This window comes from Rana temporaria, chromosome 2 (assembly GCF_905171775.1).
Source record: "Rana temporaria chromosome 2, aRanTem1.1, whole genome shotgun sequence".
NCBI classification, from domain to species: domain Eukaryota; kingdom Metazoa; phylum Chordata; class Amphibia; order Anura; family Ranidae; genus Rana; species Rana temporaria.
Genome location: NC_053490.1, coordinates 185,097,348 through 185,122,651, shown reverse-complemented (window position 1 = coordinate 185,122,651; position 25,304 = coordinate 185,097,348). Strand labels below are relative to the sequence as shown.

The 25,304-nt window shown below is 40.9% G+C and overlaps 1 protein-coding gene across 4 annotated transcripts in view; it reads right to left on the bottom strand.

The window, feature by feature from the left end:
* FARP1 (FERM, ARH/RhoGEF and pleckstrin domain protein 1) overlaps window positions 1–25,304 on the bottom strand; it is a 254,102-nt gene that overhangs the window by 13,878 nt on the left and 214,920 nt on the right. For 3 of the 4 annotated variants that reach the window (XM_040336129.1, XM_040336127.1, XM_040336130.1), the window contains exons 15-23: window positions 24,038–24,127; window positions 21,373–21,506; window positions 17,378–17,459; window positions 12,761–12,998; window positions 8,868–8,998; window positions 3,134–3,202; window positions 2,092–2,181; window positions 1,221–1,303; window positions 120–232 (exon numbers count right to left, since the gene is read on the bottom strand). In XM_040336129.1, the coding sequence (XP_040192063.1) occupies window positions 120–232; window positions 1,221–1,303; window positions 2,092–2,181; window positions 3,134–3,202; window positions 8,868–8,998; window positions 12,761–12,998; window positions 17,378–17,459; window positions 21,373–21,506; window positions 24,038–24,127 (1,030 nt within the window). The remainder of the gene's footprint in view (window positions 1–119; window positions 233–1,220; window positions 1,304–2,091; window positions 2,182–3,133; window positions 3,203–8,867; window positions 8,999–12,760; window positions 12,999–17,377; window positions 17,460–21,372; window positions 21,507–24,037; window positions 24,128–25,304) is intronic. The other variant, XM_040336128.1, reaches the window with a different exon arrangement.

The window sequence follows — 25,304 nt, the reverse complement described above, 5'->3', positions numbered from 1 at the left end:
AATTAGGTGATACAAACATTCTTTGTGTAACAACATTGGGCAACACAAAAATAATAATTCACAAATGACACAAAGAGGATGTTCATGATTATAATTCTGTTGCTGGTCTGTTTACTTACTGCCATCAGGGGGACTGCTAGCTAACAGCTCAGGAACAGGACCGCTATACTTTTCTGCTAGATCAATAGCCATCTGAATATCTTCACTCCATTTTTCCATTTCAAAATGAGAACTGGAAAGAAACACCCACAAATATAGTAAACAGAATCTGTAAAGGTAGATTTTTTGTTAAATAACAAACATGTTCTACTTACCTGTGCAATGGTTTTGTACAGACTAGCCTAGAACCGTGTCTTCTGGGGGTCCCACGCTGGCACTCTTCTCCATCTGCCACCATAGCAAGCTGCTTTCTATGGTGGCACACCTGATGGTTGTGTGCGTCTACTGACATATAGCATGTAGAGTGTGCTCAACCCCCGCCCCCCACACATATGATTTGATTGACAGCAGCAGTTCCCGCTGCTGCCTCTGTGAGCAGAGACACGAAAGAGCCAGTGCAAACGGGCACAACTCTGGTTCGAGATGGGACTCATGTAAGTATAAAAGGGGGTGAGGGGGCGATATAAACACTGGCACATGTTTTACCCTAATGCAATAAATGAAAGGTAAAAAATGTCCAGATTTTAGAACCACTTTAGAGGAGGAGTGGAGTAAGCCGTTCCTGCTTGGCAAACATAGCAATAATTGCATGTAAAATTTGGAAAGCTGGTTGTACCCAAGCTGATCAATCGATCAACTTCAGAACATTCAGCCTGCCCATACATAGTTTGTACCATCTATGGCTGGCTTAAGTATACAGATACGACCTATGTTGCGTTTGAGAGAATGGCTAAAGGTGGTAAATGGTAACAAATATTTAGTTCATTAAATACTGCTGCAGAATACATATCTAAAATTTGACAAACAGATCTCCAAGGTCAAAGTAAAAAATGTGATCTTGTACCATACCTTAAAAAAAGTGCAAAACAAATGGATAATTATTACAAGTTGTTTTTTTATGAGTGTTTTGAGGATACCATTTTACAACTCAGAATGATCATGTTGTTCAAAATAGGGTGTATCTGAAAATAGTTTTAAAGTAAAAACGATCTCCCTACATTCTAATCACTTAGAACTAATACCATTCTTACCATACATTTTAAAATGAACAAATTGCATACCTTGCTGCAACAACTATAGCTTGATTTTGACTTCTTAGGGTCAGACAATGAGATACTCCCCACTCCTCATCACTTTCTTCTACCTGAATTTAAAGAAACAAAAAAACCTATAACAAGCTGTACTCGCACACTGTATAAGGCAGTGCTGCCCTTCCCCATACGGGTATTACATGCTAAAGACATTATACAGTCTTTTGTGGTACAAATAGAAACAGGAAATTAAATATCCAGCATACTAAAGGGATGCATTACAACATGCAACAATTAAATTGCGCACATAAAGCTACAAAAATTTTGTCAGGTTTCCCAGTAAAACTAATCAGAACAATGAATGACAAAAATATTGTGTACCAGAAACTGCTAATACTAATGGGCTGATTTATTTATGGAAAAAAGGTTGTTTACTTAGCCAGGGATTTACCCTTAAGAGCGGTTACACACAGCCCGAATGTCGGGCGGCACAGGCCAGTTCAACCAGTGCACAAGCCTGTGTGTACGGCAGCCAGGCCGGCTTCTGTTGAAGGAGCGTGACCGAAAAAGGTCTGCAGATCGGCACCCAATCAGTGCTTTCACTCAATGGCTTAAGCGCTGACTGGTGTGTTCTGAAACTTGTCCTGAAAAAGGGTTAAAGGTTTGGTAACTGGGTTTCTTGCATTGTAGGACTCAGCCTGTCCTTAGAACAGATTCACTCTGACATTATTCAAATATCCTTTCAGTCAGACACAAGGCCTTCTCCCAAAAAACATCTAAAAAGGCACAATATTTTTTTTTCTAATGTTCGGTATGCCGTGCAACTGGGACACAAGCAATTAGTGTGGTTTTTCTCAAATTGGATAGCAAAAGTGAAAACACAATTAGAAAAGCAACTTACCGTCATGCTAAACAATGGCAGCTGCCCATGGACCTTAAACTGATTAGAAGAGGTCAGCCCTCTGCTGGTGTACAACACCACATCATTGAACTGCAAAAAAAAAAAAGAAAGCACATTGGATTCTGTTCTGTGTGCTCTACTCCACTGGTTCTCAACCACTGGGCCATGGCCCACTACCAGGCCCGCTCCAGCCCCCCTCCTCCTAGACCTCTAGCCAGCTCCAGATCCCCTAATCTTCCATTGTGTTTCCCAGTTACCATAGTGCCCAAACTACCCATGATTTCCTGCAGTGATTCTCAACCCTCCAGAGCGTCTCCAGGCTCCCTGAGAGCCCTCCACCCTCACAGTGTCCCCCAGGCCTCCTCAACCCCTAACAGTGTCCCAAAGTAGCCCCAAGTAGTGCCCTCCAGTCTCCTACAGTGCCCCTGCAAAGCCCCCAGAAGATATCCCAGACCCCCTATAGAAATCATTTCTGACAGGGCCACCAAGTCTGCTGCAGTGTCTAACCCCCACCAGAAGCCCCATTTTCCACCACTACTCCCCAGCGCCCAACAGTGACATCCAGCCACACACAGAGCCTTCCAACCTATCCATACATATTTAGCATTCCCGTACTTATACTTTTTATTCTGGTGAGGCAGGAAGATTTTGGAATAATTTACCAGACCCTGGTCTCAATAAGGTTAAGAACCACTGCTCTACATCATCACAGCACATCAATACCTTGTGGAAAGGACATCTATATAGTCACTGTTTCGGTGTTTAGATAACTGTGGTTGCAGCGGCTGTGTGAATATAATAAACAACCATGCAGATTCAATTCATGTTGTTGAGCTGGGAATGGAGGACTCTAACAAAAGAACCTGAACAGTTTATAGTTCGTTTTACTTTGACTTCAGTGCCTGCAAGTTTGTCCCCAAAACAGTAAAGGAACTAACATTTTCATAAGGTCAGAATTGGCAGCCAAGTCTCACCTCTGACAGATTCCCTTTAGACAGTTATTTATCTGTTTATATGATTTTCAAAGACAAGATCAACTTACCAGAAAAAACATCCTTTGCTGTAAGCCTTTCCCAGATAACTTGCTTAAACTCCCAAGTCTAATAAACTCCTGAGGAAAAAAATGGTTTTTGAATGTGACATTAAGGGAATATAGCGATAAATCAATATTGCTGCACTTATTTGAGGACTGATGACAGAGACATTTTAAATGTAAATGCATTAGTTCACCTTTTGCAAAAGATGTACACTGCGCTGTCCCATATGAGTATAGCAACAAAATGTGCTACCACCTAACCATCCAGGGGCTCCCTTTCCTTTTAAACAATGAAGTTCACAACTACATTTGGTAGCTTCCTAAAATCCTCGCAAATTGATCACTCCGTCCTGTGTTATTTTAGGGAGGAAGCAGCTTTTGAGCTCCCCCTAATGCCATTGGAGGGAGTGGCATCATGTTCTTTTGTGCTGCACATGCACAGTGTGTACTCTTTCTTGTTGCCTATGATGAGCCCAGTGGCTACAACAGGAGAGAGTGTACACAGGACACATGTGCGGCCCAAAAGGACATGATGCCCTCTCCTCTCATTCCACTAGCGGGCGATAGACCCAAGGGTTGCTACTTTACTATAATTACTCAGGACCGAGCCATTGCTGGCTGCAGATTTTATAGAAGCTTCTTTTAAATGCAATTGTGGCCTTTTTTGTTTAAAAAGAAAGGGAGATAGGTTTAGCACACCATTATGCTATACCCATATGGGACAGGATAGTGTGCTTTTTGTAAAGCTGAACTTGCACTTTAATGAACCATGTATACACTAGTTTACCTGTCCAATCCGTTAACCTGCATCTAGTATCACTGTTGCATGTGAGCTTGTTGCAATCCTGACACACCATTAAAAGTATACTTTTATAACAGTGAGTGCCGGTTCACCCTTGTGCGCTGCAAATTCAAAGACTTTAAAATGGTACACTGAGAATTTCCATTATGATTTCTGCTTGCCATGTGTGATTTCAATGCGCATATAGTGCGAATTTGTAAGAGGAGTGGTAACATCTCCGATTTTATTTCTATAAGCCTAGGCAAAAAAAAGAAAAGAATTCACAGTAATGTGAATACTGGACTGCGATTTCACTCTGGTCCCATAGGAATCCATGGAGCCGAAATTCGCACCACACTAAAGTCGAACAGGACCCTTTTTTGAACCGGATAAAATTTGCACCACATATATGTGAATAGCCTTCATTGGAAATGATGCTTATTTTTAGAGGACATGCAAATCTATGCTTTTCGGATTGCATCTGATCCCCATAGAATTTGCATAACTGTGAACTGGCACTTAAGCAGTGATTGCACTTGCATATAATAGGTTACCAAACAGGCCAATATATTCCCACATTTATATCAATATAGTGTGGAATTATTTTGAATACAAGGGATAAACTGTAATCACCCATCTGTTCTATATATGGATGTTCAGTAAAATTTGGATGAAGGCTGTAGGGTGGTTAATTATTGAACACCTAAGCTCAGTACAAAAGGTCATGAAGTGTGTGGCACAGAGATACGTCTGTCAGTCATTGGATTATCAGATGTTGTAATTATCCTGTGATTAATAATAATGTGGCAAAGCTGGAAGAAAAGGTAAATGATGACTTCACACTACTACACTACTTTCATCCTACTTTGCTCTGTGTTCAATGTTTCCCTATGAGAGCGTCTTGTAGCGTCCTACACAAGTCGGTCCGACTTTGAAAATGCTCCCTGTACTACTTTTGGTCCTACATTGATCCTACTTCAGGCCCATTGAATATCATTGAAGTCGGACCAAAGTAGTATCCTGTTCATGAAAGTAGGATGGATGTAGGACCAATGTAGGATAAATGTAGGACCAATGTAGCAGAGCAAAGTAGGATGAAAGTAGTGTAGTAGTGTGAACCCAGCCTTAGGGCCAGTTCACACCACAAAAATGCACTCCACATACGTTCCGGATCAGTTTTTGCTTACAATTCACACCACACGCACTTCCAGTGCATTTTTGATACAATTTGCTATGTTTCAATACAGCTCTGTGCAGAAAAAATGCAGCGCATTCTACTTTATTTTTTGCACCAGAAACTGACGGCACTGGTGTGAACTAGAGCCATTGGAATACATGGAAAACACTGCACGCATTTGTAGTGCAGAAAAAAAGTGCACAGAACTGCATCTGGTGTGAACTAGCACTGACTTTTCTTACTGCTGGCACTGCCAAAATGCCATTTCATTCACAAGAAATTTCTGGTTGAAACCCACTGGGAAACGGATTCGCCCAGAAGTGTTAATCCCCTGTGTCCTGTACAATATTACAGGACACAACAGTCCCACTTCCTCCTTCCACCCAGGCAACTCCTCCTCTCGCCTTAGGCAACCCCTCCTCTCGCCTAAGGCAACCCCTCCTCTCGCCTAAGGCAACCCCTCCTCTCGCCTAAGGCAACCCCTCCTCTCGCCTAAGGCAACCCCTCCTCTCGCCTAAGGCAACCCCTCCTCTCGCCTAAGGCAACCCCTCCTCTCGCCTAAGGCAACCCCTCCTCTCGCCTAAGGCAACCCCTCCTCCCTCTATGCCAGGGGTGCCCAAACTTTTGAAGAGCGAGGGCTACATAAGCGACTTGGTAACCGGTCGCGAGCAACAATAGAGCAGAGTGATGGATGTCATGTCTGTGTCCGCTCTAGATCGGATTGGCGGTAGGACACAAGTTGGTTTATGTCTGCCACTACTTAGAGTTGAATGGCGAAGTCCAATTGGTCAGGCTGTCTGACTGACCATGTGAAAGGGGCCCAAGGCTGCTTTCACTCTGATGCGCTGCTGTTTACCCGCACTGCAGGTGCAACGCAGTGTACCTTTGGCTTTCCTGCACTTTGCAATAGATTTCTATTATATTTTAAAGGGTGTGATACACTTTCAGAAAGCACACCAAACTCACAGGTAATAACAGAAGTCTATGGCTCAGTGCAGATAACCCGCAAGTAAACTGCGGTGCACCTGCGGATCAGTTTGACAGCAGCCGAGTAACCACTGCAGAACAGATATGCCCATATATACACTGATTTTAGTAATAAACTGACCTTTAATAACAGTATTCTATTCCATCCCAGAGCAGGTCGTCACGTGCCACATCAGAGGCCTCCGCGGACCACTGGTCGGGCACCCCTGCTCTAGGCGATCTCCTGGGACACGAGAGACAGGTCCCAGGAGAACGCCTGTCCACTCCGGGAGCGCAGTGTGAATCGTGCATGCGCCGTGCTTGCCCGGCCGTGAAGTTGAAAGCTGTCACGGCCAGGTGCCCAGAGTGGCAATGGAGGCGCTGGCGGAGAGGAGCGATGCTCCGTTTGGCGGCATCGCTGGACCATGGAACAGAAAAGTGTCTGTTTATTAAAAGTCAGCAGCTACACTTTTTGTAGCTGGCGATTTAATAAACATAAAAAGCCTGGAACTCCGCTTTAAGTGACAACTTTGAGGTTCACAAATCCAAGATGGCAGTGCCCAGCAGAAGTCTCTGGGCTTTTGGATTTCTACAGGAAGGAAAAGGGAAAAAAGGAAAATACCATGCAAAAAATAGGTTAAATACACATATATTTTATAGGACTTTATTTTTATAAAAATGAATGGTCTAGTGACAGGGTATCTTTGAGGGAAGGCAAAAACGTTTAACCACTTAAGACCCGGACCAAAATGCAGCTAAAGGACCTTGCCCCTTTTTGCGATTCGGCACTGTATCGCTTTAACTGACAATTGCGCGGTCGTGCGACATGGCTTCCAAACAAAATTGGCGTCCTTTTTTTCCCACAAATAGAGCTTTCTTTTGGTGGTATTTTTTGGTTTATTTTTGCACTATTAACAAAAATAGCGCGACAATTTTGAAAAAAAATGCAATATTTTTTACTTTTTGCTATAATAAATATCCCCCAAAAATATCTAAAAAAAATATTTTTTACTCAGTTTAGGCCGATACGTATTCTTCTACCTATTTTTGGTAAAAAAAAAAAATCGCAATAAGCGTTTATCGGTTGGTTTGCGCAAAATTTATAGCGTTTACAAAATAGGGGATAGTTTTATTGCATTTTTTATTAATTATTATTTTTTTACTACTAATGGCGGCGATCATCGATTTTTTTCGTGACTGCGACATTATGGCGGAAACTTTGGACAATTTTGACACATTTTTGGGAACATTGTCATTTTCACAGCAAAAAATGCATTTAACCACTTAAGCCCCGGACCAATATGCAGCCTAAAGACCCAAGGGGTTTTTACAGTTCGGGACTGCGTCGCTTTAACAGACAATTGCGCGGTCGTGCGACGTGGCTCCCAAACAAAATTGGCGTCCTTTTTTCCCCACAAATAGAGCTTTCTTTTGGTGGTATTTGATCACATCTGCGGTTTTTAGTTTTTGCGCTATAAACAAAAATAGAGCAACAATTTTGAAAAAAAAGCAATATTTTTTACTTTTTGCTGTAATAAATATCCCCCAAAAACATATATAAAAACATTTTTTTTCCTCAGTTTAGGCCGATACGTATTCTTCTACCTATTTTTAGTAAAAAAAATCGCAATAAGCGTTTATCGATTGGTTTGCGCAAAATTTATAGTGTTTACAAAATAGGGGATAGTTTTATTGCATTTTTATTTTTTTTTATTTTTTTACTACTAATGGCGGCGATCAGCAATTTTTTTCGTGACTGCGACATTATGGCGGACACTTCGGACAATTTTGACACATTTTTGGGACCATTGTCATTTTCACAGCAAAAAATGCATTTAAATTGCATTCTTTATTGTGAAAATGACAGTTGCAGTTTGGGAGTTAACCACAGGCGGCGCTGTAGGAGTTAGGGATCACTGTGTATGTGTTTACAACTGTTTGGGGGTGTGGCTGTAGGAATGACGTCATCGATCGTGTCTTCCCTATAAAGGGAATGACGCGATCGATGCGCCGCCATAGTGAAGGACGGGGAAGCCGTGTTTACACACGGCTCTCCTCGTTCTTCAGCTCCGGGGAGCGATCGCGACGGAGCGGCTATAAACAAATAGCCGCGCCGTGGTCCCGGATCGCTCCCCGAGCGGACCCGACCTCCGCATGTAGCGGGGGGGGTCCCGATCGGACCCCCCACCCGCTAATAGGGGAGGACGTACCCATACGCCCATGTGCCTGTACGTGCCATATTGTGGACGTATATGTACATGGGCTGGTCCTTAAGTGGTTAAAATGCATTGTTTATTGTGAAAATGACAGTTGCAGTTTGGGAGTTAACCACAGGGGGCGCTGATGGGGTTATGTATTCCCTGAAGTGTGTTTACAACTGTAGGGGGGTGTGGCTGTAGGTGCGACGTCATCGATTGTGTCCCCCTTTAAAAGAGATCACACGATCGATGCAGCCGCCACAGTGAAGAACGGGGAAGCCGTGTTTACACACAGCTCTCCCTGTTCTTTAGTTCCGGGGAGCGATCGTGGGACTCCAGCGGCAATCGGGTCCGCGGGTCCCGCAGCTTCGGACCGGGTCGCGGGAGCGCGCGCCAACGGCTGGGTACTAGTACAGGACGTACCTGTACGTACATGTGCCCAGCCGTGCCATTCTGCCGACGTATATGTGCAGGAGGCGGTCCTTAAGTGGTTAATTATATTTACCAAGTATGTTTGGTTCAATCATAGGGACCCTCTGTTTTCTCTCAAACTACCACAGTTTTATCACCAGGCTAATGCAATAAATGAACACAGTACAGGATTCATAATCTGCTCACCCTGCCAGGTATCACCAGATTGTCAATGCCTGTCAGATCTTTCCTGAGCTCCTGCAATTTCTGATAGTTTTCCATCTTTATCATTGCTCCATGAAATTGTGCTACCATCTCTGAGATCTCAGCAAGGGCAGCTGTTGGAAAGTCAAGAAGGTTTTACAATTGTTAAAGTGTAAGTAAAAGTGTGACATATTAAAAGTATTTTGTTAAATCTGTTTGAAAAGTACCTGTTGATTTTGCCAGCAATCTCATGAGCTGATGACTTTACACAACCATTGTTCCCAGTTACTGTGTATCTATGTGGACTACAGAACACCTACACCTAATATGCTATGTGAAAAATGATATGGGGAGGTGTTTTGTAGTCCTAAAGCTCACAATACATGTTTCAATGTGTTTGTACAATCTCCTTTTTAGCTCTACCAACAAGTATGATTAAATAGAAATTGATTGGATAGATTATGTAGGTCCTTACATTACACAGTTTTGGTAGATCTAAAGTCAAGTGTATTAAAATGTTACAGTCAGATTGTAATGTGTACGGCAAGCCTTATACACTTCATGTTCTAGGGTAACCATGTTGTTACTTCATGGACACAGTGCAGTGGGTAAGGTTTGTTATCCTAGGACAGGGAGTGTGTTACTGGCAGGATTAAGAAGTGAACATATAAAGGAAAAGACCTTAAAAATAAAACAAATGCAGCCACTACATCTAAGGACTGATAAGCTGCAATATGTCAAATCTGTGTTCTTCACTTCCCTATAAAGTTATGAATACAATTTTTACATGCAATGATCCGTAGTATAATGCAAACTGTTCCAATGCAGTACTCCCAATTAGATTGTGTAGCTGCAGTTATAATTATATAAACACACTCAAAGCATTAATACTAATAATCACACAAACGTATATAGAACAAGATGCACCATCATTCTAGTAAATATACAGTTTTACAGACATACCCTGTGTTGTGGGTTGACTTAGTTGTTGCATTATTTAAAAAACGGTCAGTGTCATAATGAATGACCGTGCTTATAATTTGCAATTTACAAACCATCAGCTATATAAATTCTGTAGAACAGTGTTAATTTTGGCAGCACATTTCGATTTAGTTTTAGTCTTTTGACTAAAATGGGATTTTAGTTTTAGTCCTATTTTAGTCTTCTGCAATTGTTTTAGTCATAATTAGTCGACTAAATCTCCAGTACATTTTATTCAACTAAAACAAATTTTAGTCGTCTAAAATGTAATGAGTGTAGTTAAATTGTAATGCATTTTTTTATGCATTTCTCTACAATTTTCGTATTTAGGTTTGCACATGCACTACAGACCAGTGTTAATTTTAACGTCAAATTTCAATTTAGTTTAGTCATACTCTTGATTAAAATGCCACTTTAGTTTTAGTCATCTAAAATTTTTTTGTCGCATTTTAGTTGACTAAAATAGTATTAATTTAGTGTACGAAAATGTTTGTCAACTAAATTAACACTACTGTAGAATATTATTATTAATAATAATAATCATCATCATCATCATCATCATCAATCATCAATCATCAGTAGACTCTGAATGCAGCAGACATGTTTTATCCGTCACATGAATTGTGTACTGCAGAAAAACAAACTGCTTGTTGTCACAAAGATCAACATGGCTTATGGACCACTGCCTATTCATTTACCTCCAGGCCATTTCAACACACAGTAATCCACACGTTCTACAAACACAAACTGGTACATGCACTAAGGGATTAGCTTATATCTGCAAAACACGATGTAGAAAAAAATAAAATAAAACATTTATGGAACTCTGGGATATTCTTTTTCTGCGTTTGTGTGCATGCAAATTATTTAGCAGAAGAATGCACTTTCTTTGAAATCTACCACTTACATATGACTATTTTCTACTTCTATCTTATGTTAAAAGTGAGTCTGTCAAACATCTTAAACATCTAAGAAAAAATAATCGTCAACAAGCAAGAGATATCAAAATGTGTCTATCATCACTGTTAAGCCTGGTACACACTATTCGTTTTTTTCCATTCAACTCAGCTGGTTGAATGGAAAAAAACTGTCAGCTGCAGTCGGAAAGCGCTATACTAACTATGCAAAGTTAGTACAGCGATCTCCCCTGCTGAGCTGTTCGTACAGCCCCCCCCCCCCCCGCCAATTACTCCGATCATCACGAAAAGAGATAACCCCCCGAATGGGACTTTAAAGGCCAAAACACAATATAGATATAAAAAATATTAGGACAAAATGAACCTATTGACATTGGCTCTGAACGCACATTCAGCACCTAAGTACATAAAAACATAAAACATGGGTGCACCCATCCATATTTGGGGATAACGCCCCTAGCGATCCTCACAACCTCCCAGGTCTATTCTGACCAATATAGAAAATTGTCCTATGATTCCCATGGGCATCTGGACAACCACCTGTCTGCATACATATCAGCAGGTCTTGGACTTCACCCAAGTTCCACTCTTCGGGAGCGTTCTTTGTGAAGCTATCATTATTTATCTTCTCCTGCAAATAATTTATGCATACGAACAACGCTGGGGAGATCCACATCTACTTCATCAGCGAATGTCAAATCTCGCATAATATCCACTCCTGAAGCCCCTGATGATGGTTTGATAAAAAACAGAAACGCGTCGGACAGCATCTACCATTTGGAGAGTGTTTTTGATGTTACAGTTTACGTTGTGTATTGTGTTATGTTCTGTTTTTTCTTTTTGCCATCCGACACACGCATTGCTTTTTGGTGATTCCATATGGGTATGGAATATGTTTTATGTTTTTATGTACTTATGCCAATGTCAATAGGTTCATTTTGTCCTAATAAATATTTTTTATATCTATATTGTGTTTTGGCCTTTAAAGTCCCATTCGGGGGGTTATCTCTCTTTTCGTATAGACCAGGGATGTGGCCAACATCACAATTGTTGGATTCAGTAGCACCTCCTCCTATATTTACTCCGATCATCGATCTCTGCCATAGGCTGAGATCGCTGATCAGGAGTATGTTGTCTGCTGGTTTTTCAGCATGCATGTTTGACAGAAGAGCTAGCGATACACCAGAATTTCGACAGCTGAAAATTGTGTTTTTGGCATTTTGCCCATAGAAAAAAAAGGTACCGATAATGGTGCTGAAAATGTGATTTTGCAGCGATTTTGCTTTGCTTATGGGTCCTAGGTCATGTGACTCAAAAAACACACCAAAAACGTAACATGGGTGCGTTATTGATGTGTTCTTGCCGAATTCTCAATGCATTTCAATTGCGTTTTTTTTTTTACTTACCAAAAATGCCGTAAGCAATATTTTTAACACCACAATGGAAGCGCAATGGAAGACATACAAATAATTTAAAAGGATGCATTTTTTTTTAGCTTTTCTTGGACTAAAGGTACCGATAATGGCTGACAAATTTATATTTATTTAAATGCATGATATTATTTAAAAATGTGAATACAATTATATATAAAAATAAATATTTTTTCAATCTTTTTCAGTTTCGCCAAGTGCATCCTGAATTGTAGGTTTCGACACAATTTAAATTTCGGTGCACCTCGAATTGTAAGCTCCTTGAGGGCAGGGACTAGTGTGAATGTGCAATGTATATGTGAAACGCTACGTAAATTGATGGCTCTATAGGAGTATCTAAAATTAATAAAATAAAAATAAAGCTGCAATGTTTCTTGGGTGATAGTAACCGGTTTGAATTACAGTCAAAGCTAAATATCACCCATTAAACTTGCCTATTCAATAAAAGTGACTTTGTCAAAGATAAAACTGCTTTGATATATCATGACAGTAATGAAATGAGTACTAAATATAGCCAGCACATTACAAATCACCATTGTTAATCCTGTAGTTCTTCTTTAATTCTCACCTCGAGTGTCCCGGAAATCTGTGTGATTTGGCGAGTAGTGCTTGCAAAGTCTCTCCATGATTTGCTTGTAGTGCATAAGTCTGTGCAGGGGTCGGAGGAGAAACATGTTCAGTGGCAGGTAGCACACCTTCTCCTGTTCAAAGTCTCTGCACAGAATTTCTAGTTTGCGGGAATTTTTAATTGCCTTTTCCAGCTCCATCAACACCTCATAGTGCCTTTGATAGTTGGTTGTGAATTGCTGAAAAGAAAAGCAATTGTGTCAAGAAAAATAAAACTAGCTGTTAATATCAGAGTTTACTTTATTGACATGGGATTACTTTCTACAAGTGTCACTAAACCTACATCATAAAAATATAAGCCTAGGCAACAAATTTTACCACAAAAAACTGGGAAAACGTATTGACTCGAGTATAAGCCTAGGGTGTCCATCTGCATGCCTCACTGTGCCCATGTGCATGCCTCACTGTGACCATGACTAGACTGACGTTTAACATGTGAGTCTATGGAAGGGGTGTCCGGCTTTGAAAAATCGGTGCTCCCAGCAGTAGGTCCCCCAGACAACAGTTTTCACACTTATAGAGGAGAAATGGGGCTACATGTGTGCCAAGTTCCGGGTCCAGGGGACCTACGACCGGCCAGTACCGGGTCCCCAAAGTCACTGAAGAAATTACAGTTTAACATGGGAGTCTATGGAAGGGGTGCCCGGGGTTTTAAAAATCGTTGCTCTCTGGCCATACGTTCCCCGGACAACAAACTATGCACACTTGTAGAGGAAGAGTGGGGCTACATGCGTGCCATGTTTGGGGTCCAGGGGACCTATGGCCAACCAGTACTGGGTTGCCAAAGTCCGGGAGATCAGGTGCAAAAAGGTGACTCGAGCATAAGTCAAGGGGGGCATTTTCAGCACAAAAAAAATTGCTGAAAAACTCAGCTTATACTCGAGTATGTACGGTATCAATAAATGCTGTATTACATGCTGTTCATATTCACTCAAGCGCTACGAAATTTCATTTCTGTATTCTGCAAAATCCTGGTTGAACCTGCTACTCTCTATCTCCACCTTCTGTTAATATCCCCAATTCAGATAGGGATTTTGCAGAACAGTGTTGGCAACTCTGTACATGCTCAGTTTTCAGTGAGTTTCTATACTGAGCATTTCTTCCCTATCACATCTAAGCAGTCCATGTGACTACAGTGAGGGAAAAAAGTATTTGATCCCCTGCTGATTTTGTATGTTTGTCCACCTACAAAGAATTTAGATTTTATTGGTAGGTTTATTTTAACAGTGAAAGACAAATAAAAAATATCCAGAAAAATGCATTTCAAAAAAGTTATACACTGATTTGCTTTTTAATAAAGTAAAATAAGGATAGGAATCCCCCCCATCAATCAGCAAGATTTCTGGCTTCAATGTGTCTTCTACACAGGTATTGAGCTGAGATTACATACACTCTCTTAAAGGGAGTGCTCCTAAGCTCAGCTTGTTATCTGTATAGAAGACACCTGTCCACAGAAGCAATCAATCAGATTCCAATCTCTCTATCATGGCCAAGACCAAAGAGCTGTCCAAGGATCTCAAGGACAAGATTGTAGACCTACACAAGGTTGGATTGGGCTACAGGACCATCGGCAATCAGCTTGGTGAGAGGGTGACAACAGTTGCTGCGATTATTTGCAAATAAAAAAAAACACCAAATAACTGTCAATCTCCCTCGGTCTGGGGCTCCATGAAAGATCTCACCTCGTGGAGTTTCAATGATCACGAGAACGGTGAGGAATCAGCCCAGAACTACACAAGAGAATCTTGTCAATGATCTTAAGCAGCTGGGACCATAGTCACCAAGAAAACAATTGGTAACACTACCCTGTGAAGGACTGAAATCCTTTCTTTGTCAGTTGGCAAACGTACAAAATCTGCAGGGAATCAAATACCTTTTCCCTTTACTGTATAGTCACACACGTGGGCTTATACACAGTGGTATAGAACAGTCCACTCCCCCCTCCATTCCCAGCTATACACAATAGGGGCGGGATATTACATGTAGATTGATGGTGGCTTTGCCTCCCTTTTATTCAAAGACACAGGCTGGGGGGGCGTGACACATCCAGTGACTGGCAGAAATCCGCCCACACCATGTTATTGCCAAAAAATAATAAAGATTTGATTTCAAATATATATTTGTATGACAATTTAAAACAGTTAATTGATATAAATTATGTATTTTTACTCTTCATTCCAAAGGCTTTTTTTTTTTTTTAACATATGACCAGCGGCAGAGGACTTAAAGCTCCTCCTGCTTAGGTTTCCCTGCAGACAGGCTGGGAAAGAGCTGGGTCATGTTTCAGCTGTATATCGATTAGGAAAATGGTACTTCGATTTTTTTATTATTATTAACACAATTAGAGTGCCATCATCCACATACAGGAATATAAGGGATACTGTAGATTAAACAGTGTGTGTTAAAGTGATTGTAAATAACCTTGCAAAAAAAAGCTTCCCAATAATGCTGTACAGTGGGGGAGTGTTAGGACAAGTCTGAACATTTAAGGAGAGCAGGCTGAGTTCCCAGCATAACTATAGAACTGACCACGGTGTGCTCTCCTGCTTATTGTGGTCGGTTTTTAATAGGAAAGCAAGGGGACTAGCAGGAACACCAGAGATTTCATACTAAGGAAGCAATATGAAGAGAAAAGAATACGTTCTCATACAAGTACATCGTACAGCAGTCACATATCAGGAACATGAAATGTTGGTCTAACAAACGCTTTAAAAGTATCACTAAGGATTAGCATTCACATTTCTGTGTGTGTGATCGCGTTAGGATGTATACATAAACACGTGCTGTCCACAGATAAACCAGTTGCCACTGAAGCGGAGATTCTGACCTTTTCCCTTTAGGCCCCTTTCACACTACTACGATTATAAAGTCACGTGATTTTACCGTAATTTTGCCGCAATTTCAGGGAATGCCTATGTAAGTGGCATCAAATACGGACCAAAGTAGTGCAGAGACTACTTTGAAGTCAGAACTACTTAATATAAATGGTTGTCATTGGAAATCATAGGAAACTACTTGTCATGCTACTTTGCCATCACAAATCATGGGACAAGTCGTATAACTGTGAAAGGGGCCCAACAGGTTGTCTTCAGCACAGAACTGACACTCGCTTGATACTTTTTACATTTTGCACAACACACTCTAAACGTTAGAGCATGAAAACCCCACATCCAGCACCACATCCATGATAAAAGGGAGTACCTTAGTTTATACATCTTTTCAATTCTAATCTAGAATTGAACATTACAGGCCCACTTACAATATCTGTTCCAGTGCATTGTGTCAACATGGGCATTCCCAAAACACTTTAACCACTTAAGGACCTTGGGTGTTTTTCAGATTTGGCGTTTACAAGACTAAAACTGTTTGGTTTTTTTTGCTAGAAAATTACTTAAAACCCCCAAACATTATATATATTTTCTAACACCCTAGAGAATAAAATGGCGGTCATTGCAATACTTTTTGTCACACTGTATTTGCGCAGCGGTCTTACAAGCGCACTTTTTTTGGGAAAAAAACACTTTTTTGAATTAAAAAATAAGACAACAATAAATTTGGCCCAATTGTTTTATATATTGTGAAAGATAATGTTATGCCGAGTAAAATGATACCCAACATGTCACGCTTAAAAATTGCGCCCGCTCGTGGAATGGCGTCAAACTTTTACCCTTAAAAATCTCGATAGGCAACGTTTAAAATATTCTATAGGTTGCATCTTTTGAGCTACAGAGGATGTCTAGGGCTAGAATTATTGCTCTCGCTCTAACGATCGCGGCGATACCTCACTTGTGTGGTTTGAACACGGTTTTCATATGCGGGCGCTACTCACGTATGCGTTCGCTTCTGCACGCGAGCTCGTCGGGACGGGGCGCTTTAAAACATTTTTTTTTGTGTTTTCTTATTAATTTTCTTATTTTTTACACTGAAAAAAAATGGGTCACTTTTATTCCTATTACAAAGAATGTAAACATCCCTCGTATTAGAAAAAAACATGACAGGTCCTCCTAAATATGAGATCTGGGGTCATATTTAGACTTAAATGCAAAAAAAAATGTTGTCATTTGAAAAAATGACATTTAAAAAATGTTGCTTTAAGAAGCATGGGCGGAACTGAGGTTTTGACGTCACTTCCACCCTGCTATGCTATGAGGATGGGTGGGGGCCATCTTGCCCTCCGCTGACACCCGTAATCGTCCGCCTCCGCAAAGATCTGGATTTGCGGACGGAAGAAAATCCTATTTTTCTTCCGTCTGCCGGATCGGATGAACACGGACATACGGTCCGTGTTCATCCAATCCCCCATAGGGGAGAGCGGAGGAAAGACAGGGCGGTCCCTGCACAGTGTGCGGGGACCGCCCTGCCAGCTCAGCGGGGATTTTACGGAGGATCCCCGCTGAGCTTTTGCGGACACACGAAGCGAATCATTACTGATCCGCCCGTGTGAAAGGGCCCTTACTAAAGCTCTTAACCATCTTTACACAATTAGCTATTATCAATGTTTTTTTTTTTTCAGCTTTACTGTTGATAAATAAAAAAAAAAAAATGTCCACAGCAGTACCTTCATACCCTGGATATTCTTCAACATGACATCCCCAATTTTTTGATGCTCGCCTTTCATTTGAGAATTGGACCTTCCTTCCCTGTAAAAATTTAAAATTTAAAAATGAACATGGCATCATTAGAAAATAATGTTACAAGTATATATCATTACTGAAAACATCAGATTATTTGTGAATTCATAAGCTGCTCGTTTGGCCCTTTTATCAATGGAGATTACCCATTAAAGCTTTTCTCAGGGTTTTTGCATTTTATTTAAACAGGTCTTTCTGTTTATTGCTATTTTTCCACGTCACATTGATTGCATTTCTTCTAACCAATGACCTTTGTTATTTGGCACACTCAACCCGAAGCTCTAGGTTCAGGCAAAGCAAATCAAATTAGTTAAAGGGGAAAGATGCATTTTTCATACCTAGGTGCGTGCAGTTACAGTGACTGAAATGTGATTGCTTCACTTTAAAATACAAAACACTGGCCTAGTGCAGTAATCAATGTTACAGTATTTGAATGGACCTCATATAAAGCGGTCATTGCTAAAAATATAGTAATTTTCCAACAGCCACCTATTAGATTTGTATCAACTTTCGATTGAAAAAATAATTGAACAGATCGAGGCAACCTAACAATAGTTTGTGTTTTAATATTTAAATGACAGAAATGATGGTTGCTATGATCTGTTCAATAGCTTTACAATCAAAAGCTTGCTGAAACTTATAGAAAGCTGTTGATGTGATGTGCAAGGCTAACCAATGCAACTTGATATCATATGTGGACATGGCAACAAACTCTAGTAACCCTGAGTAACCACTCAGGTGTAATTGTACTACAGTTTTAATTGTTATAAATTTGCTACACTCAAATTACAGTAAAACTTCTATGCATCTAGTCATCCCCATACTTAAAAAGCGCTCACTAGACCCCACCAATCTTAAAGCGGTTCTCCACCCTAAAGTGGAGTCCCGCTGATCGGAACCCGCCCCCCCTCCGGTGTCACATTTGACACCTTTCAGGGGGAGGGGGGTGCAGATACCTGTCTATAGACAGGTATTTGCACCCACTTCCGGCCACACGCTACGGGCGAAAGACGGGTTTTTCTGACTTCCCGTCTGTCGCCCGTTGTGTGCTGGGAACACTCGGCTCCCAGCACACAGCGTGTGAGCCAATCGGCGGGCGCAGCGCGACTCGCGCATGCGCCGTAGGGAACCGGGCAGTGAAGCCGCAGCGCTTCACTTCCTGGTTCCCTCAGCGTGGATGGCGGGGGGAGCAGCAGAGAGACGAGCGATCGCTCGTGCTCTGCTGCGATCAGCGCTGGATTTCAGGACAGGTAAGTGTCCTAATATTAAAAGTCAGCAGCTGCAGTATTTGTAGCTGCTGGCTTTTAATATTTTTACCCCGTGGCACATCCGCTTTAAGCTATGCCCCATCTCCTTGCTCCTCTTTTTGTCCAAACTCCTTGAACGTTTGGTCTACAACCGACTGAGTGACCACCTCATTGAGAATAACCTTCTTCATCCCCTTCAATCTTGATTTCGCCCTAAACACTTGATGGAAACTGCACTCCTAAAACTCACAAACGATCTGCTAACAGCTAAATCCAATGGACACTATTCTGTACGCCTACTCCTGGACTTTTCTGTTGCCTTTGACACAGTGGACCACCACCTTCTGCTCAAAAAACTTCATGTCTTTGGTCTCTCTGACTATACTCTTCGCTGCTTCTCATCCTACTTATCCAACCGCAAGAGTTACTTACAATTAGTAAGAGTTACTTACAATTCTACTTCCTTCTGTTTCTTTCTCTGCCGTAGTCTCTCAAAGGTTCTGTTCTTGGACCTCTCCTATTCTCAATTTAGACTGCCTCCCATGTCTTCCAATACCATCTCTAGGTTGACGACAAAATGTATCTTTCTACCCCACAGTTCACTCCTTTAGTCTCGTCACAAATCACAAACTTATTAGCAGACATATCAGCTGAATGTCAGACCACTTCCTCAAACTTAATCTATCCAAAACTGAGCTCATAAATCCCCCCTCCCCATGTGCTTCTTGCCCAGATTTCTCTGTCGAGAACGATGGCACAACTATCAGCCCGTCCCCGCATGCCAGGGTTCAAGGGGTTCTTGCCGCCTCAACCAAAAGCTTCTAATCGACTCCTTGGTTATGTCCTGCCTCGACTACTGCAACTCTTTTACCTTTACATACCATTACATAGGCTATCCCCCCTTCTGTCCATCATAAATGCTGCTGCCAGGCTCATCCACCTTACCAACCGTTCAGTGTCTGCTCTCTGTAAATCCCTCCACTGGCTTCTGCTCACCCAAAAAATTAAATAAAAAATACTAAACAACTTACAAACCAATCCACATTTCACCCCCCAGCTACATCACTAACCTAGTCTCAAAATACTAACCCAATTGTCCTTTGTTCCTCCTAAGACCTTCTGCTCTCTAGCTCCTTCGTCACCTGCTCCCATACTCACCTCCAGAACTTTTCCAGAGCCTCTCCTATCCTATGGAACTCCTTACCCCAATCTCTCCTACTCCTACTGTTTGCTTTTAGACGATTCCTGAAAACCCTCCCCTTCAGAGAAGCCTATTCTGCACCCACTTAACAAATGTACTTTTATTCATCCCCCACAGTTAATACCGTTTGTATCACTTGACCCTCCCTCCTAGAGTGTAAGGTCTAACGAGTAAGACCCCCTTATTCCTCCTGTATTGAATTGTTTTGTAACTGTACTATCTGCCCTCATGTTGTAAAGCGATGCAAAAACTGCTGGTGCTATATAAATTCTATATTATATTAATTTTTGATACCAAAGGGAAATCCTGATGAGAAAGGCACAGTAAAACCAGTGCAGTTGACAAGATGCCTCACCCTCTAGCCTCTGCCTTCCTGGCTAGTAGTTAAAGCTGAGCTCTGGGCCAATAAAAAAGGCACAAATTAATGCAAATCTGTATTTAGTAATACTCCATTAAATGTATTTTGTAAATGCAATGAGAGTAAATTTACTAGTCCCTGTACAGCAGGGCTCAGATTGGATGAGGAAGAAGCAGCACAAAGACAATAAGCTGTCCTGTATTTTTGAAATGCACTTTAAGGGCTCATGCACACAGGATGTCTTAGCAGCTGCTTTTGGGGTGTCTGGCTTTTTTTTTTACTGCCTCTGAACTCTCCTCTTTGTCAGCTTATGTGCCCATGCACACACATTTTCAGAGGAGTTTGGAGGCATAAGCATTTAGGGCAGTAAAAAAAAAAACTGCCAGTGCGTCTGTCCAGGGGCAGAGGCTGTTTGGCTGCGAAAATGCAACAGCGTTTTTGACATTGCTTATTCCTGACAGCAGCGCTGCCGTTTTTTAAACCTCTCTTTAAACCTCCTGTGTGCAAGAAGAAGTATAGCCAAAGCTATTTTGTCCCTACTTCTCCTATAGGTCAAAGGAGTGCACTTATTTATGCTCTCATGTGAGCCGTTTTCAGCCGAAAGCGGGCTAAAGCCTGCTGTTGGCAGGTGTAACTGTAACTGATGTTGAAATGTAACAGTGAGATATGGAAGTTTCCCCACAGCACGCAGCAGAACAACAAGTTATTGAGGGACAATTATCTCAACACAGCACAATAGAAAGTACATGACAGAAGTTCTAACTCTTCCTTTTTCTATTTACACAAAAAAAATATGTTTTGGCTGGATTTCTATTGTAAATCCAAATCTCTTTTTCAATCATTTTAAAGTCTCAATACAATCTACTAGGTTAAAACAGATGTTGTATTAGATACAACATTTTGATAGATTATTAGACTCTTATTAGATAATATTCACACTTACACCAATCAAGCTAGGATACTTTACTCAGAAATGGCCTCTTTTCACATTCATTTACTTTTCTTCGTAGGGCTGATATAGCCATTTTACAGCCCAGTGTTTTTCCCAGGTTATTTTTTTTGGTAAAGTAAAAGCTGCAATACATTTAGATGAATGCAAACGTATTGATATCTTACCAAAGCGAAAGTCTCTGATCAACTTCCTTTAGGAAGTTGGAGTGGAACTTGTGTAAGGGATCAAAGTTGGAGAAAATAAGATTTCTTAATTGCTCTGGCATGGAGTCATCCTTATTTACTGTGTTCTGAAAGCACTGAGAAACAAAACAAAATTAATTGTAATTTTTATAGTCCTCTTATTAACAACATGTTCAAAGAAGACATTTTCTATGCATATTGGTACATACAGAAATTCCTTAAATGGAGCATCTGTTATAATTTGTATTTCTGTTGCTGTAATAGTATAGCTTTACCTAAAATGAATGTGCGGTAATTCACATATATTGTTTTCGTGCCAGAGTAGAAAGAAATGCAAGTTCATGGTTATGAGGCCTCAGTGTCAAGATTTCTTTAAAGAATGTTTTTTCTCCTGCCTCAGCTCAGGTCTGATAATAGACACTCTGCAGGTTGCTCAAAAACGGTAAAATGGTCATGTAGTATTTGTAACACCATAGTCTATAGATTGTCTTATCAGCACTGAGCTCAAAACGTAAATTTATTTTATTGGGATTTCATGCAATAGACCTACACAAAGTGGCACATATTTGTGAAGTGGAAGGAAAATGATAAATAGTTTTCAAAATGTTTTACAAATAAATATGTAGAGAGTGGCATGCATTTGTATTCAGCCCCCCTGAGTCAATACTTTGTAGAACCACATTTTACTGCAATTACAGCTGCAAGTCTTTTGGGTATGTCTCTACCAGCTTTGCACATCTAGAGTAAAATGTTTGCCTATTCTTCTTTGCAAAATAGCACAAGCTCTGTCAAATTGGGTGGAGAGCGTCTGAACAGCAATTTTCAAGTCTTGCCCCAGATTCTCAATTGGATTTAGGTCTGGACTTTGACCGTACCATTCTAACAGAGGAATATGCTTTTGATCTAAACCATTCCATTGTAGCTCTGGCTGTATGTTTAGGGGTCGTTGTCCTGCTGGAAGGTGAACCTCCGCCCTAGTCTCAAGTCTTTTGCAGACTAACAGGTGTTCTTCTAATATTGCCCTGTATTTGGCTCCATCCATCTTCCCATCAATTCGAACCATCTTCCCTGTCCATGCTGAAGAAAAGCATCCCCACAACATGATGCTGCCACCGACATGTGTGTTTGTTCAGGGTCGTGTGCAGTGTCAGTTTTCTGCCGCACATAGCGTGTTGCTTTTAGGCCAAAAGTCCAATCTTGGTCTCATCTGACCAGAGCACTTTCTTCCACATGTTTGCTGTGTCCCCCACATCCCTTCTCGCAAACAGGATTTCTTAAGGCTTTCGTCTTGCCACTCTTTCATAAAGGTCAGATTTGTGGAGTGCACGGATTATAGTTGGCCTGTGGACAGATTTTTCCACCTGAGCTGTGGATCTCTGCAGCTCCTCCAGTTACCATTGGCCTCTTGGATGCTTCTCTGATTAATGCTCTCCTTGCCCGGCCTTTTTAATTTACATGGAAAGCCAGGTCTTGGTAGGTTTGCAGTTGTGCCATACTCTTTCCATTTTTGGATAATGGATTGAACAGTGCTCTGTGAGATGTTCAAAGCTTGGTATTTTTTTTTTTTTATAACCTAACCCTGCATTAAAACTTCTCCACAACTTTATCCCTGACCTGCCTGATGTGCTTCTTGACCTTCATGATGCTGTTTGTTCACTAAGATTCTCTAACAAACTTTTGAGGGCTTCACAAAACAGCTGCATTTATACTGAGATTAAATTACACACAGGTGGACTCTATTTACGAATTAGGTGACTTCTGAAGGCAATTGGTTCCACTAGATTTTAGTTAGGGGTATCAGAATAAAGGGGGCTGAATACAAATGCAAGCCACACTTTTCGGATATTTATTTTGTAAAAAAAAAAATTTGAAAACCATTTATCAATTTCCTTCCATTTCCCAATTATGTGCCACTTTGTGTTGGACTATCACATAAAAATCCCAAAATATACTTTTTACATTTTTGGTTGGAACATGTGGAAAATGTCAAGGGGTATGAAAACTTTTTCAAGGCACTGTAGATGACTATGTAGCTTGATCATTGCACTGGGCTGACAGGACAAGAATACAAGTAAATATTAATTCTAAAAAAAGTAACTCTTAAGTGGTAAGGCGGCAATATATAAAGAGTGCAAATTCACAGTATTGCAAATGCTCATTAGTGTTTTTGTTACGTTTTGAAGGGTATACAGAACACGGAATATTTGCCATATAGGCATATGTGCAGTCTAGCTTCATGATTTAAAGACCTACCTTTGTCATCAGAAACCAGACACTCACTTTCTATTTCTAGTGCATGAATCTGATTGGTTATCCATAGAAACAAACATTATCTTTCAGACTCCTAAGTATGTAGCCTCGTGTATGAGAAACATAAAAGTTTCTGTGTAGAAGATGAAAGAACTGCATTTGTCAGAGGAAGTGTTGATCTCCAGGTTTTATATAACTTTAAAAAAATAAATACATTTGGACCAGGCTAACTTCACTAACAGTTGCAGTGGCTGAAAGTGCAGTATAAAGTATATGTAGCCTCAGCTGCATACAGCAAACAATACCTCTCTGTGTTCAACTATCTATTTACTGAAGAATAGTGAATGTATATTTGAACATATGGATCAATGTACTTTGCAGTAAAAGGGAATATTACCACTGTAATGACTTCAAGATCTTTAAGATAGGTGCACTCTGTAGTTGAAACCTCCTTTGCAATATAGTAGGCTTTGTCAGTGGGAAATCTCTGCGGAGAGGAAAATGTAATAGTGAACAGAAAGGAAACATTTCACATTTAGCAGTAGCAATGCATTCCTTTGCTTCTCTTGAACAGGTTTAGGCAACATGCTGTTCTCCAACCAGGTTTGCAAAAGTGCATTATTAATACCTGCATTTTTCACAGTAAAGACAAGCTAAGTTGTGTATTAAAGCCCAGCTTTAGCCCAAACTATTTTTGAATAAAGTTAAGTCGTCTTAGGCCTGTTTCACATGTGTTTCAGCAGTATGAATAGCAAGCTTTTGCAAAACTATCGGCAAGCTTTGAGCAGCTTTCTCTAAGCCTTTAGAGTGCCCCTCAGCTGCTTCTTGGAAATATTATACACATCTTAAAGTGGGGGTTCCACGGCCAAACTTTCTTTTTTCAGCATTCACTGGGGTATAAGCATAGGAAGGCACACTCACTACTTTGGTCGCTGTATATAACCGTGGTCCGTTTTCTTGGCAAAGAAGGACTTATAAAATCCATTTGAAGGAGTTTCCATTTTTCTTGTGGGCATTGTGAAGCCCACAAGCAATCACTTCCTGAAAGCGGTGAAATTTCTTGAGATTTTGCGGCACGGTGTCTTGTCACATTCGGCTCACCATCACATATTGCTCTGGAAGTGATGTTTCATTGCCACCATCTTGCTACACCCCACACTCCTGCACAGTAATGATAGAGTGAGAAGGGGGCAAGCGGACATCTTGTTACACCCACCGGAGTTTTAGATTTCACAGTTATTTTCAACACAAAACGGATTTACAAATACTGTATTTAAGCATATAAGCGCTGTTTTATGTTGAAAATAACTGTTAAAATCTAAAACTCTGCTGGGTGTAACAAGATGTCCGCTTGCACCCTTCTCACTCATTACTGTGCAGGAGTGTGGGGTGTAGCAAGATGGCGGCGACGAAACGTCACTTCCGGAGCAATTTGCGATAGGGAGCCGAATGTGACGAGACAAGTCCCACATCGCATTGCAGCGCCAGGGAAAGGATAAGATACGCCTACACCCGTGGGAGGGGAATCCCAGAAGTCACAGTTTAGATCGCTATACTAAAGGTATTTATTTAAAAAAAAAATGTTGTGGCAATTCAGTATGTGCGCTGTGCAATGATTGTTTAAGAATAATGTTGTCAGTTTGGGTGAACCTCCGCTTTAAGCA